Source organism: Acinonyx jubatus, chromosome C1 (assembly GCF_027475565.1).
Source record: "Acinonyx jubatus isolate Ajub_Pintada_27869175 chromosome C1, VMU_Ajub_asm_v1.0, whole genome shotgun sequence".
Lineage (NCBI taxonomy): Eukaryota > Metazoa > Chordata > Mammalia > Carnivora > Felidae > Acinonyx > Acinonyx jubatus.
Genome location: NC_069381.1, coordinates 209,161,549 through 209,176,485, shown reverse-complemented (window position 1 = coordinate 209,176,485; position 14,937 = coordinate 209,161,549). Strand labels below are relative to the sequence as shown.

Here is a 14,937-nt window from a genome sequence, read left to right as displayed (position 1 = left end):
TTCTTCACAACTGTACTCTCTGTGTCTGGCATGTAGCAGTCACTCAAGAAAAGCAATCATCAGGGGATTACTTGAATGGCTCTTTTTGATTGAGTATACACTGCCAAGGGCACTATAAGAGACTGACTCTTGGGAACAATGCTTATCTGAGGAATAAGGAAGGCCAGATGCCCATCTAAATGGCTGGTAGACACAGGTAGGCATCTGTCCTACATACAAAGAAAAGCCCTGAGAGGGGACAACACCAGTGTTGGGTTGTAGGAAGATGACTATGTTCTTGACTGTCAAGAGTCTGGTTGCACTGGCCGATGGTCAGATTGCCAACTGGCTCTGTTCGCATTTTGTTTCTCAGGCACCTGGGAGCTGTTTGGGACAGTTCAACTCCAGTTAGTACAGGTCTCACCATGTGGGGGTCTGGGTCTTTAGCTAACAAGGTAACATTTATAGTTGCCTGTGTTATCAGAGTAGCTGCGTAAAGAGGGGGTCCTGTGGACAAGCAGAGCCAGCAGGCTCTGGCCAGGCTGGGATTGGTATCATTGAGGGGGCAATGGGTTGCACTCAACATCTGGTCCAGGTGGGGATCTAAAGCAACTGGTCTGCCCGATTCAAGTGTAGGTAGAGGCCAATAGGTTGGGTCAGAGGTGACCCAACAGTCATGGGGGATATCAGGGCAGGTCGGATCAGGCAGCCCCCAGTAGCGTCTCATTTTTAATTTTCCCATCCAGTAAGTTCTCCTGTTTCTGTTACAGGGAGTAATCCTCCTGGCATCATAACATCTTCCTGGCATGTGGGGGTAAACAGTGGCACAGGGGCATGGTGGTAGTATTATCTCATCCTTTAGGCCCGAAGGAGCAAGAGGGGGAGTAGGAACAGGGGGAGGAGCAACAGGGGAGGGAATACGAGCAGAGGGAGGGAGAGCAGGGTAACAGTCAGGGCAATCTGGGCCTGTAACATAAGGCTGTCCCTCCTGGAGGCAAAAGACAGCAGAAGATGCTTTGACACATCCCTCCAGTCAGGGAGGAAAGTTCCAAGAGGGACAGTAGTAAGTGGAACAAGAACACGGTTGGTAAGATGAAAAGATCCCTTTTGAGAATGTTAGGAACGGGAATATACACAATGGGGATAGGAGACAAGGCTGATTCAGCATCAGTGGGAGTGATTCCACCCTGGGGATATAAAGGCAGAAAACAAACATACAGAGAAGGACATCAATCACAACTCAGATCATATACATATACATACGTACACACACATATATACATACGTATACATCTAAGGAGAATAAGGCATCCTGACACTAGTAAGTAGAGGAAGGCTAACAAGGTTTGTGACTGAGGTGCCAATCTGAGGGACTACCTTGGGTAAGCCCCACAGCAAAGAGTATAACAACCAGTATGGAAAGAGAAATAGGTAGGGAATGACAATGAAATTCGAGAGACAACGATTTGCTGTAGTTCATTTAAGTCGCTTGGTGATTTCCTCAAGCTTCTGGTTACAGAAAGTTCTCAGGTATTGGCTGCTGGCTGCTGATTATCCGCTGTCTTCTTAAGAATGATCTGTAGAGGATTGTTTTGGTTAGCATTCAAAGTGGTTGTCAGGTGACAGATGGGCTGCCTTTACTCAAGAATGGTGGATCCAGGCGGTTAGTCCTACAACCTTGATGGCTGTGGGCACGGTTAGCACAACTAAATAGGGTCCCTTCCAGGTAGGTTTGACTGGTCTCCTTTTCCAATCTTTTATCCAAACCTGATCCCCAGGTTTGCGAGGGTGCCCAGTTACTCCTAGGGAAATGGGTAATCCTGTCTGTCACCCATCTATGTATCTCAAATATAGTTTTCCTTAATCCTTGTACTTGTTTTTGTATTTCTAAATTCCCTAGCTCTGTCAGGTCGCCCTTGAATTTGACTAGTGAAGGGGGCTTTCCATATAGGATCTCGAATAGGGAGAATCCTGTTTTTGTCTGGGGTATACAACATGCTAGGAAAAGAGCTAGGGGTAGTATATCTGGTCAGGGCAAGTTAATTTCCTGACATAGTTTTGCCATGATTTACTTAAACTGTGATTTAAGGGTCCAGTTCAGATGGCCCACTTTCCCTGAACTCTGGAGCCAGTAGGCTGCATGTAAGCTCCATTGGATACCTAGGGTTTGGGCTGCTTGTTGCACCACCTTGGCCACAAAAGCTCGGACATTGTCTGATCCTATGGTTAATGACATTCCATACCTGTACCAGAAGATATTTGTATCCTCCACTGGGTCTTATTTTGGTAAAGTCTACCTCCAAATCTTCAAAGGGTGCCTGACCATAGTGTCGGATTCCCGTGGGCCCAGTAGGGGCTTGTTTGGTGTTATTTTGAGTGCTGAAGAGGAAGCATTGAGAGATCGAGGCACAGAGGGATGGGAGCTGAGCAAGTACATTGTAATAAGCTTTCAAGGGCAGTTTTTCCCAGGTGGGTGAGCTCACGCTGTTGGAGAACCACTTGGTGGGCTAGCTGCTCTGGTATAGACTCTTTGATCTGGAAGTATCCACCATCCTTCTTTTGTCTGGCTTCCTTTTTCCTGTTGTGCCTGTTTTGTTTCTTGGATTGTGTGCCTTGGGGAAGTTGGCAGTTCCTGGACCAGCATGATTTTTGAGGGTGTTGTTTGTCTTTCTGCTGCTTGTTTAGCTGCGGCATCTGCCCATCGGTTACCTTCTGACACTGAGTCCTTTCCTCTTTGGTGTCCCTTGCAGTAGATGACTACTACCTCCCTTGGTTCCCAGACTGCTCTTAATAGTTTTAGGATTCTTTCCTGATTTTTTATTTCTCTTCCTCTTGCTACCAAAAGTCCTCTCTCCTTGTATAGAGCCCCATGTACGTGTAGAGTGGTGAAGGCACAGAGTGAGTCAGTGTATATGTTGGTCATTTGTCTTTACTGAGTTCTAGTGCTCTCATTATGGCCCACAGTTCTGATGTTTGGGCTGACCATTCTTGTGGAAGGACCTTTGCTTCTGTGAACCCAAAATCAGAGACTACTGCATAGCCAGCATATCTTTTGCCTTCGCTCATGAAGCTGCTGCTGTCTGTGTATAGGATGAGGTCAGAATTTCATAAGGGCCTGTCTGATAGGTCAGGTTGACTAGACTGGTCCTCATCAAGTACCTCTAGGTAATCATGCTCTGGGGAGCCCCACTGCTGCGGGCCAGGAAGTGGCAAGATTTAGGGTTATTATGGCTTCCAATCTTACTCATGGGTTTTCACATAGTAGTCCCTGATATTGTGTCATCCAAACATGAGTTAACCAGTGTTTCCCCCTGGCATCCGTCAGGGTAATAACTGAATGGGGAACCTCAATGTTTAGGTTTTGCCCCAATGTGAGTTTGTCTGCTTCCTTGATTGAAAGTGTGGTGGCTGCCAGTGCCCTCAAACAGGTGGCCATCCCGCTGCAACTGAGTCAATCTGTTTTGAAAGGTATGCCACTGGTCTCTGCCAGGTTCCAATTCCTGGGTTAGAACCCCCAGGGCCACCCGCATTGTTTTCATGCATGAACAGGTTGAAATCTCGTGATACATCTGGGAGTCCCAAGGCTGGTGCCTCTGTGAATTTCATTTTTATGTCTGTGAACACCTTTTCTTGATTAGGGCCCCAGAAAAGGGATCCCCTTTCTTCCCCCTTTAGTGTCTCATATAGAGGTCTGGCCAACTCTGAGAACCCTGGCATCCATATCCGACAGAATCCTGCTGCTCCCAGAAACTCTCAGACGTGCCGGCAGGTAGTGGGAACTGGAATGGCACAGACTGCCTGTTTCCTTTTGGCTCCCAGCATCCATTTGCCTTGGGTAAGTTTGAAGCCCAAATATTTAACTTCCTGTTGGCAAATCTGTGCCTTTTTCATTGACATCCAGCATCCCACCTCTGGTAGTGGCTTGAGTAGGGCCATGGTTCCCTCCCAGCATTGGGTCTGCGTGGGACTGGCTAGCAAGAAATCATCCACATATTGGAGGAGGACACATACTAGGTCCTGTCCTGGAAACCTGGCTAAGTCAGATGCCAGGCCCCACTGAGCAAGGTTGGTGGATTTTTGAATCCTTGAGGCAGTCTGGTCCAAGCGAATTGTTCCTTTGTTTCTGTGGCAGGGTTTTCCCACTCAAAGACAAATAGGGGTTGCCTATTAGGCTCTAGCTGGAGACAGAAGAAGGTGTCCTTTAAATCTCGACCTGTGAACTATCCTTCCTCAGAGGGTATGAGTCCTGGTAGAGTGTATGGGTTAGGAAACACTGAATGTAGCATTATGACTGCTTCATTGATGGCTCTTGGGTCCTGTACAGGGTGGTAATCATTTGTCCCAGGCTTTTTCACAGGCATCAGGGGAGTATTCCGTGGGGACTGCCATCCTTTTAGAAATCTCCATTTGAGTAGCCTGTTTAAGTGTGTCTGGGTCCCCAGGTGTGCCTCCCATGGGGCCATATATTGGCATATTTTGACAGGTTGGGTCCCAGGCTTTAGGTCAATTAATATTGGGGGGTGGTTTTTTGCCAGACCAGGGAGGTTCTCTTCTGCCCAAACTGAAGGGAACTCAGCTTCTACCTCGGGGGCCACGGTTGGCTCACTGGGAGGAGAAATACGTAACCTCCATTCTTCTTCCTATGATATCGTCAAGGATAAAATCGTGGGTTGGGCCTTTGCATTTAGGCACAGTTGTGTCTTTTCATCTGAAGTGAAAGTATTTCTGCTCCCAGCTTGGCTAGGAGATCTCTACCTAACAGTGAGACCAGGCAGTTGGGTAAATACAAGAATTCATGCACTACTTGGTGACCCCTCAGCCAGCATTGTCAGGACCACAAAATGGCCTTCGGGTTTGCATCCCAGTGGCTCCTACGATGGTGACTTCTCAAGCCGACAGAGGTGCCACCTTGTGTGTCATCACAGAGTGCTCAACCCCAGGGTCAACCATGAAGTCTATTTTCTGGCCGCCTACCTTCATTTTCACCATGGGCTCATGGGGGCCCAGTTGAATAGAGCCTGGTCTCTCCTAATCAGAGTCCATTCCTGCCTGTCCGATCAGGTCAGCCTTGGGTGGTTCTGGTTGGTAGCAGCTGACTGGAGTGGAAGTTTTCGGTTTTCCCTTTTGGCAGCCGGGCATTCATTTTTCCAGTGTCCAAATTCTTTGTAGCAGGCACATTGATCCCATCCCAGTGGCACCCTTCTTTTTTGTTCTTGAATCCCTCGTGTGTGGGGTCCATTCCAGATGCGGTGGTCTTCCCAAGGCCACGGCCAGGAGAACTGCCTTTTGTTTCGTTCTTCAGTCTGCCTCCTTTCTGGCAGCTCAGTCCCAATTTACAAAAACTTTGTTGGCGATTTCCATCAGTTCAGTAGCATTCTTTTCCAGCGAATCCTTCCAACTTTTGGAGCTTCTGTCTAAGGTCACTTTGGGCCTGTCCCACAAAGGCAGCATTGACCACGCACTGGTTTTCGGGGGCTTCTGGGTCGAATGGATATAAACTCTGAAGGCTTCACATAATCTTTCCCAGAAGTCAGCTGGCTCTCTTCTGGCTTTTGGAGGACCTCAGATACCTTTGCCATGTTGGTGGGCTTTTTGGCCCCTGCTTTTACTCCTTGGAGGGAGGAGAGTCGGTATCTTTCTAATCTGGCCCTTCCGGCTTCTGTGTTTGGGTCCCAGCAGGGATACTCTTTGGGCATAGCCTCCTGTGCCCAAGCTTCAACTTCTAGTTGTCCATCTGGTGCCTGAGTCTGGAGCCATTTTTTTTTTTTTTTTTTTGCTTTGGTGATGACTCATCGGTGCTCTTCCATGTTGAAAAGAGTGAGCAGAAGCTGCTTACAGTCAACCCAGGCAGGGCAGTGAATCTGGAATCTGGATTCTAGATCTCTCATCACCTACAGCTTTTCAGAGCAGGGCAGCCTGTAGTGTTTCCAATTGAGGAGGTCAGTAGTGGAGAATGGTTGATAGAAAGCTGATGCCCCCTCTTGTAGGGTCCCATTGAAGCCTATTTCCTGGGGACCCCCTAGTCACCTGCAATGGCATCTGCTTGCTGTTGGGGGCCTTGGACCTTGAGTCGAGGACCTAAGGTATCTGCCTACCGGTTCAGATGTCCCTGTTGGGGCAGATTGGCCACTGGCAGAGGCGAAACCGACAGGGGTGAACTTTCAGGCACCTGAGGCTCCCCTCCCTCAACTGACGGGGTCCTGGGGGCATATGGTGGTTGAAAGGAAGGACTTCTGAATTTTCTTGGAGGATGGGGCGGTGGGGTTTTTTTGCTGTGAGGTCTTCTTTCCGGCCTGCGCCACTAAAACCTTACATTGTCACTTACTATTAATGCAGAACTGGACCCAAAGAAGCTTGACTTGGGCTATTTCCAGCCATTGGTCAATGTATGGGAATTGATCTGGATGGCTAGGGTCCCCAGTAATTACCTTATAAACAGCTCAGACCGTGGGAACCTCTAGGGTGCCCTCAGGGGGCCAGCCTACACAGAACGTAGACCATTCTAATTCGCAGAGGGTGCATAATTTCCCATGGGTCAGTTTGACCCATAGTCACCTGAAAATCTCTTTTTAAAATTCTTTTTCAAAATTTTTTTTTAATGCTTATTTATTTTTGAGAGACAGAGCATGAGCAGGGAGGGGCAGACAGTGAGAGAGAGACACAGAATCTGAAGCAGCCTCTAGGCTCTGAACTGTAAGCACAGAGCCCGATGCGGGGCTCGAACTCACAAGCCATGAGATCATGACCTGAGCTGAAGTCAGATGCTTAACCAACTGAGCCCCCCTCAGGGCCCCTCCCTGTTTAAAATTCTTAATCATACATTCCAAAATAGTTGATTTTGAGGAATTTTCCCCATCCTGGTATCCTAGATGGGTCCCTCCCAATGAACTGTGTCGCAGGACAAACGGGGAAGAGGTCGGTTCATCTGCCTGGCCACGCCCCTCGTGGGGATTGAATGCCTCTTAGCATTGGCAGGGGTATAAACCCCTGACTCAGATCAGGCCTCTGCAGACCTGACTCTGCCTTGAGCCGTATGAGATCATCACAGAATCGCAGAGTAGGACCCACTCAGGCTCCACGAAGTACGGGCACTCACACACATTGGCACTCAACACACATTCAGACAGATCGCAGACTTCCACCCAGGACTTCTCTGTTCTATTCAGTGACTACGTTGCCCTGGAGGTGATTAAGCTCCCCTTCTGCCTCAGGGGTGAGCCTGCATTCCGGTCTGAAGTCCCCGGGGACACTTACTGTTCCAACGTCCTGGGACAGGTCTTTTCTGTTCCCCCTGGAGTCCGTTCGAGTGCAGTAGTGGCCGTACTGCTGGGCCCGGCGATGGTGGGGGTCCGGTGAAATCAATGTCGGTGCGCCTTCCTTTCCGTGGCGGGGGCCCACAATAAGTGGCCTCTCCGCTGCTCACTGACAACGGTGGCTCAAGGGGTCAGCGTGGCTGTCGTCTTCCTGGCCAATGCACCAAAAGTGTTACAGCAATACTTGGCACACAGGAAGAGACAAGCAACACGCGCTTGGGGAATCAGAAAAGACTGTTTATTTTGCACTGGCGCTGGCCCGGCAGAGTCACCTCCAAAGGCTGAGCCCCGAGCCCCGGTGCTGGCCTTCTTTTATGCTGGGCTAGATTCCAGGTACTTGGAAACTTTCTATCAGCTGCACAGGTAGGTGGGATTGCAGGGACTCAAGGGAAACAGGGGGGACACTATGGGGACAGTGGCTGATGGAAGAGGTAAGCAAGATTACAGAAGCAAAGAGCATGCAAACGGGGTATCCAGCCTGGGACATTTGGCTGGCCTTCTTTATCTGTTCTTACAGGCTTTCCTTCTCACTTGAAGGGTGTTGGGGGATGAGATGATCATTTCAACTGGATGGCTCTGAGCAAGCAGGCCCTCCATAATGTGGGTGGGCCTCATACAATCAGTTGAAGGCCCACCTAGAGCAAAAAGACTGACCTCTCCTTGTAGGAAGGAATTCACAAATAGACTGCTTTCAGATGGGAACTGCACCATCGACTCTGCTGGGGCTCCAGTCTGCCGGCCCACAGGGCAGATTTGGAATTGCCAGCGTCTATATTCACGTGAGCTCATTCCTTACAATAAATCTCTGTCACACACACACACACACACACATTTTGTCTTTTCTGTTTCTCTGGAGAACCCTGACTAATACAGACTGTTTGTTTTAAAAAGTTTACAGACAAAAAAAAATAAAAAGCCAATGAAGAGAATATCACAGAACCTACCACCGAAGAGCAAGTTTTTTTTTAAACAAGGTATGCCTGTATTTGCCTTTTTTCCATGTATTGTTTATTTAAATGTGTCCACATTGATATTTTTAAGTCAAACCAGGGCATTTTAATTGCTGTGCAGTAATATTTTACATAAATAGAGACAATATTTGCCTAACAATCCTTTACTGGTAAATGTTTAGGTCTATTCCAATTTTTTTGCTATTATGAGTAGTATTGTGGTAAACACCCTTGGTTATAGCTCCTTATGTGCATGTAACAAGAATTTTTTAGCATTTGTACCTAGAAGAGAATTGCCCAGTACTGGGGTACGATACCTTCCAACTTCTAGGTTGCTAACTTCTCTTTCAAAATGATTTGTCAGTTTACAGTCCTGCCAGGATTTCACAAGTTTTTCCTCTATACCTGTGTAGACCCCAAGTATTGTCATACGTCGAAATGTCAGCCAATACGGGTGTAAAGCCAACTTAATTTTGTTTTGTCTATGTTAGGAAGTATTTTCTGCAGTTAAAAGAATGCATATAGTGCATACAATCGGGCATCAAAGCAGAAAAGGTCTCTTGACCTCTGCCCCAGGGTTCTTTCCCTTTATCCTATTCTGTCTGGTGTGTTTCTTGAGATTCCACCATATGTTATATAGCTAAAATCACAGACTTAGATGAAACCACGCAAATCACGCTATTCTGCTACATAATGTTATGTAAGCAAAACACTAGTTGAATAGTCTCTGCCTAGCAAAAGCCTACTCTTTTTCAAGAACAGCTTGGTTATCACCTCTGAAAACTCCTCCTCACAGTCTCCTGCCTAACGTGTTCTGTTGTCTGTTTGCCTCTATCAGACGGAGCCAGGTCATTCTTGGTGATTCCAGATTGTTTACTGACCCCACCGTGTGGTACTATAAACAGGGAAGGTAAGGTCTAGTTTTGCAAAAGCGCGTTCAATTCGCCCATTCCATAACGAACCTTCACAAAGTCAGGTGTAGGCTCTGGATGCAGGTTACTTGCTAACAAATCCTGGTTTGCTACTTGCTCTAACCTTGGCCAACTTTCTGAGATTCCGTTGCCAGAACGGAAGTAATAATAGTATCTATTTACAGGATTTGGGGAAGCTTGAATAAGATGTGTGGTGCTGAGTGTGGAGAGAGCAGTGGGACAGCAAGTCTTCTTAGCTACCGACAACCGGAAGAAATCTCAAGGAAGGTGGAAGAGAGGCAGAGTTCTCCATCCCACAGGGGCAGGAATGAGTGACATTTCACATAATAAAATTAGCTCAAAGACACCCACCCCTATGGTCCAGTTTCAATTAACAACAGTCACAGGAATATGTGTTTTTCTCCTGTTGAATATAGAGACTTGTGTGTATATTCAAAACAAGGACTCATCGTTCTGTATCTAAACTTGCCTGCGTACGTGTTATCCGTACACGGAGACCTGTAAGGCCCCTGCATTTCAAACATTATGGCCGTGCCTGGGAAAACCAATTTTTTTTAATGTTTTTCTTTAAGTTTACTTATTTATTTTTGAGAGAGACAGAGACAGATCGAGAGGGGGAGGGACAGAGAGAGACAGAGAGAGAGGGACAGGGAGACAGAGAGAATTCCAAGCAGGCTCAGCACTGCCAGGGAATGCAGAGGCCCATGTGGGGTTCGAACCCACGAAACCCCGTGAGATCATGACTGGAGCCGAATGGGAGGCTTCACCGTCTGAGCCACCCAGGTGACCCATAATGTTGAAACTGAAAAAGCTTTGTAATTCTGATTCTTACTTGAAAAATGGTTCCCTTTGCCGATGATATCTTGGGAGTCTTCTTGGTAATTCTAAAAGGTGTAAACACTTGGGAGATGGTTTATTCCCATTATAAGAGGGTCATTGGGACCTCCCATTATAAGGATGCATTGGAATAGAATGAAACCCATTCCTTCACTGAATTCCTTTAAAAAAGCCCCTGGGGGCTCAGTCAGTTAAGCAGTTTAGCTGCAGACTCCTGATTGTGGCTCAGGTCATGATCTCAAGATCTTGCGAACTGAGCATCTCTCTCCCTCTCCCTCTGGCCTTCCCTGGCTCTCTCATTCCTCTCTCTCTCCAAAACAAAAACAAAAACAAAACAACAACTTCTGGTTAAAGATAGTTGCCGGAGGACAAGTGTTGCGCTCCCCTCAGACTAGAGGGTTCCCTAAAATGACAGTAACGGCAGAAGTATAAGGGAAGAGAATTAGATGAGAAAATGAAACCAAAGTCTGAAAGAGAAAAAGAGGTGTGAGCCTCACTGCTGTTGCTTTCAGAAGACAATCCCAGAGGGAGTCCTGCAGCCGTGAGAACAGTGCGCCTGGAACGGAGATGCCAGCAGGAACCAGCAGGATTGCTTGAAAGGCAAAACACTAAAGGATCTACCCCCAGCTCCTTTCTGACCCACATCCAGGCAAGACACTAGAGGCTCCTTCCTTTCTTTAAAAAAAAAAAAAAAAATTTTTTTAATGTTTTATTTATTCTTGAGGGAGAGAGACAGACAGAGAATGAGCGGGGACGGGGCAGAGAGAGAGGGAGACACAGAATCCGAAGCAGACTCCAGGCTCTGAGCCATCAGCCCAGAGCCCGACGTAAGGCTCGAACTCATGAACCATGAGATCATGACCTGAGCCGAAGTTGGATGCTCAACCGACTGAGCCACCCAGGCGCCCCTAGAGGCTCCTTCTTAAAAATGTAGATGCCCCCGGAGAAAGAGGCCTTCACCCTCAAGCATCTGGAATTCCCACAGCCGAGCCCACAGGTTTTCAAGTCTGTCTCCTTAAACACACTTCCAAGCTAGCTCTTCAGTGCCTGGCCCTCAGGTAGGAACAAACAATAGGCCACACACACTGGTGCAAACCTACCTCAGGAAGGAATAGAACCAAGGTGAGCAAAGAACAAAAATTACCCCCGCGTAAATAGAAATAGTGCTGGGAGCAGGAGAGAGTTTCCAAAAAACAAGCAGTGTCTTTCAAATGGGAGAAGATATTGCGCCCAGGATGCCATGAAGAGATCAGAAAATAAGACGGTGGGCCTGGAAATTTAAAATGAGAGCTAAAATAAAAGGGAAAAAAAAGGCTAGCTAAAATGGTTGTAAAATGAGGAGAGAATTTCCCCAGAACATAGCTGCTAAAAACCCTGAAGGGCAGGGGTGGGGAACACCTAAACTTGAAATTTTAAATGTCAGTTATGCAAATCTATAGATTCAGAGGTAAAAGGAAATGACTAAAAATATACGCTCTTCGTGTGTGGGGACAAGATACTCGCCAAGGTGCCCTGTGGTGAACCACAGCACGATGCACGCTGGAGGCTAATGTAACACCATGTGTCAACTCCACTTCAAATAAAAAACGAATAGCCGCGTAAGGGCTCAGAAAATATTGTACTCCTGCACCATCTCTGGTGGTCACCCAATGTTCGGTTACCGTGGCTGTCACTGACAGCCACTCAGCAGCCACACTGTCCCAAGCGAGGGTTCTCTGAAGCAGAGGCGAGTGACCCGCTAAGATCTCAGAATTGCGTGTTCCGGTAGAATAGTCTGTTCTTACCGATGCAGTCTCTCGAGGACAAATTATTCGATGATGTGCTACAGTAAGAGAACCAAGAGGGGCGCCTGGGTGGCTCAGTCGGTTAAGCGTACGACTTCGGCTCGGGTCATGACCTCGCGGGTTTTGAGTTCGAGCCCCGCGTCAGGCTCTGCGCGGGCAGCTCGGAAACCGGAGCCTGCTTCGGATTCTGGGTCTCCCTCTCTCTCTGCCCCTCCCCTGCTCACGCTCTGTCTCAAAAATAAATAAAACATTTGAAAAAGAGAGAGAGAACCAAGATATCAACACCAGCAAAGTTTTGTTATAAAAGAAATGGAAGGTAGCACTCAAACCACTTAAATTACTGATGTCTAAAAACCGCAAAGTTTACTTGAAAACAAAAGCACATCTCAAAAATTACTTTAAGTTTATATATATATATATATATATATATATATATATATATATTGAGAGAGAGAGAGCGTGCACAGGGGAGGGGCTGAGAGAGGGAAAGAGAGAGACTTCCAAGCAGGCTCCGTGCTGTCAGCACAGAGCCCAACATGGGGCTCGATCTCATGAACCGTGAGATCGTGACCTGAGTCGAAATCAAGAGACGGATGCTTAACTGACTGAGCCACCCAGGTGCCCCTTAAAAATTATTTTAAAATAGTGATTTTGAAAGTATGGCCCAGGGACCCCTGGGATTGTGTAAGACCCTTTCACGTATGACCAAGGTGAAAACTGTTGTCATAATAGTACTAAAATGTTATTTACCTTTTTTCTCTCTCATTCTGTCACACATGTACAGTAGAATCTCCCAGAGGATACACATTCTGTGAGATCACAACGGGTTGAAAGCAGAAGCAGACAGAATCCCGCCATCTTCTACTGAGCCAGTTATTAAAGAGATTTGCGAAAATATAAAGCCTTGCTACTCTTCTTACAATTTACTTTATTTTAGAAAACACAGTTACTTCTCATAAAATATTTCATTTATGTTAGCAGGTAATGAGTTCATTATTATTTTTTTCATGAACAAATAAATATTTAAGTGTTCAAAGTTTCCATTCCTAATATGGTAAATATTGATCGATGTAATTTACAAGAACAAAGATCAGCTTTTTGGGGTTCTCAATAATTTCCTACTCTAAATTGATTTAAGAGGTAGCTGTTTGTTCAAAGTAATAATAGCAACCATGTGATTAGAACGTATGGATAAGTGAAATGACTGACAGCAATGTTAATAAGGACAGGAGGGAGGAGTGTGTGACATTCCATTATAGGATGCATGTGTCACTCACAAAGCCATAGAGTATAACTTGAAGAAATGGATATGAAAAAAATAAATGGTACTAAGCAAAGTCTAAATAAGTAAGTAAATAAATAAATAGCAATATGAATAGCAGCAAATATATATTACAACCTCTAGGGAAACCACTACAAACGTTTTAAAAGAAGCATGATTCATATGCTAGGAGAAAAAGACCAAATGGGGTAATAAAGTGTTCAGTTGAAACTGTAAAAGGAAGAAAAAAAAGGGAAGAAAAAGTAGCAACGAAGACAAGTACAATGAGTAGCAACAGTTGCAATTTGGTAGATATTAAAATTCTTTTTTTCAACGTTTATTTATTTTTGGGACAGAGAGAGACAGAGCATGAACGGGGGAGGGGCAGAGAGAGAGGGAGACACAGAATCGGAAACAGGCTCCAGGCTCTGAGCCATCGGCCCAGAGCCTGACGCGGGGCTCGAACTCACGGACCGTGAGATCGCGACCTGGCTGAAGTCGGACGCTTAACCGACTGCGCCACCCAGGCGCCCCGCAATTTGGTAGATATTAATCTAACTACATGAATACTCTAAATGTGAATGGCCTCGATGCAACAATTAAAAGACAGAAATCCATAGAGCGATAAAAACCGAAAAGAAAAAAAAACACAATTGTATGCTGTCTATGAGAAAGCCACCTTAAGCAGAAAAACACAAGACAGATTCAAAGTAAAGGGGTGGAGAAAGATATATTGTCAACAGCATTATCAAAGGAAAGTTGTAGTCGCTACATTAATTTCAGACAAAGCAGACTTGCGAACAAGGAAAATTGTTGGGTGAATAGGAACATTATATAGTGAAGGGGTCAATTTCTCTAGGAAGACACAGCAATTCTCAATGCACAAGTAACAAAGTGGCATCAAAGTACAGGACACAAAAACTGATCGACCTACAAGGAGAAACAGACAAATCCACTCCTATTGTTGGAGTCACCAATACCCCTATTTTAGTAACTGACAGATCAAGCAGGCAGAAACTCAGTAAGAATATAGTCAACCTGAACAGTATCATTAATCAATCTGGTGTCACTGACATTTATGGAATATTCCATTCAACAACAACAAAATGCACATTGCCCTCAAGCTCACATGGAATATTTACTGAAACATGCCATATTCTGGGCTGTAAAACACACCCTAACACATTTAAAAGGATAGAAATCATTTAAAAATATGTTCTCAGACCACAATGAAATAAAAGTAGAAATAACAGATAGCTGGGAAGTCCTCCAAATACTTGGAATCGAAGAACACACTTCTAGGGCTAAAGAAGAAATCTCAAGAGAAATTGTAAAATATTTTGAGCTAGATGGAAATGAAAACACAGCTTATTAAAATTTGTGGGACGTAGCAAAAGCAGTGCTTAGACAGAAATATATAGCACTGAATTTACACATTAGACAAGAAAGATCTAAATGAATAATCTAACCTCCCACCTGTGGAAACTACAGAAAAATAGAGAAATTGAAACCTAATGCAAGCAAAATAAATCAGTAAATAAACAACAAAAATGAGAGTGGAAACCAGTGAAACTGAAAACAAGAAATCAGCTAAGAAAATCAATGAAGTCAAAAGCTGATTTTTTTAGAAAAATCAATAAAATCGACCTCTAACAAGGCTAGCAAAGGAAGGAGAGAAGACAGAAATTAGTAGTATCAGACATGAAAGAGGGGTTCATCACTATTAGTCCCACAGACACGACAAAGATAGCAGACAACACCAGGGAAAACTCTAGGGCGAAGAATTTGATAGAAGGTGAAACAGACAAATTTCTTACGGGACACGAAACACCAAAGTTCACACAAGGAGAGACAGTCATCCAAATAGGCCTATATCTATTA

At 45.5% G+C, this 14,937-nt stretch overlaps 1 protein-coding gene across 22 annotated transcripts in view; it reads right to left on the bottom strand.

Annotated features, from left to right (window-relative positions):
• Positions 1–14,937, bottom strand: part of LOC106972311 (nuclear body protein SP140) — a 65,458-nt gene that overhangs the window by 43,284 nt on the left and 7,237 nt on the right. For 15 of the 22 annotated variants that reach the window (XM_027048376.2, XM_015069238.3, XM_015069235.3 and 12 more), the window contains one exon: positions 7,234–7,443. The exons of 6 other annotated variants lie outside the window; for them this stretch is intronic. In XM_027048376.2, the coding sequence (XP_026904177.1) occupies position 7,234 (1 nt within the window). In that variant the 5' untranslated portion in view covers positions 7,235–7,443. The remainder of the gene's footprint in view (positions 1–7,233; positions 7,444–14,937) is intronic. One more of the 22 variants, XM_027048262.2, reaches the window with a different exon arrangement.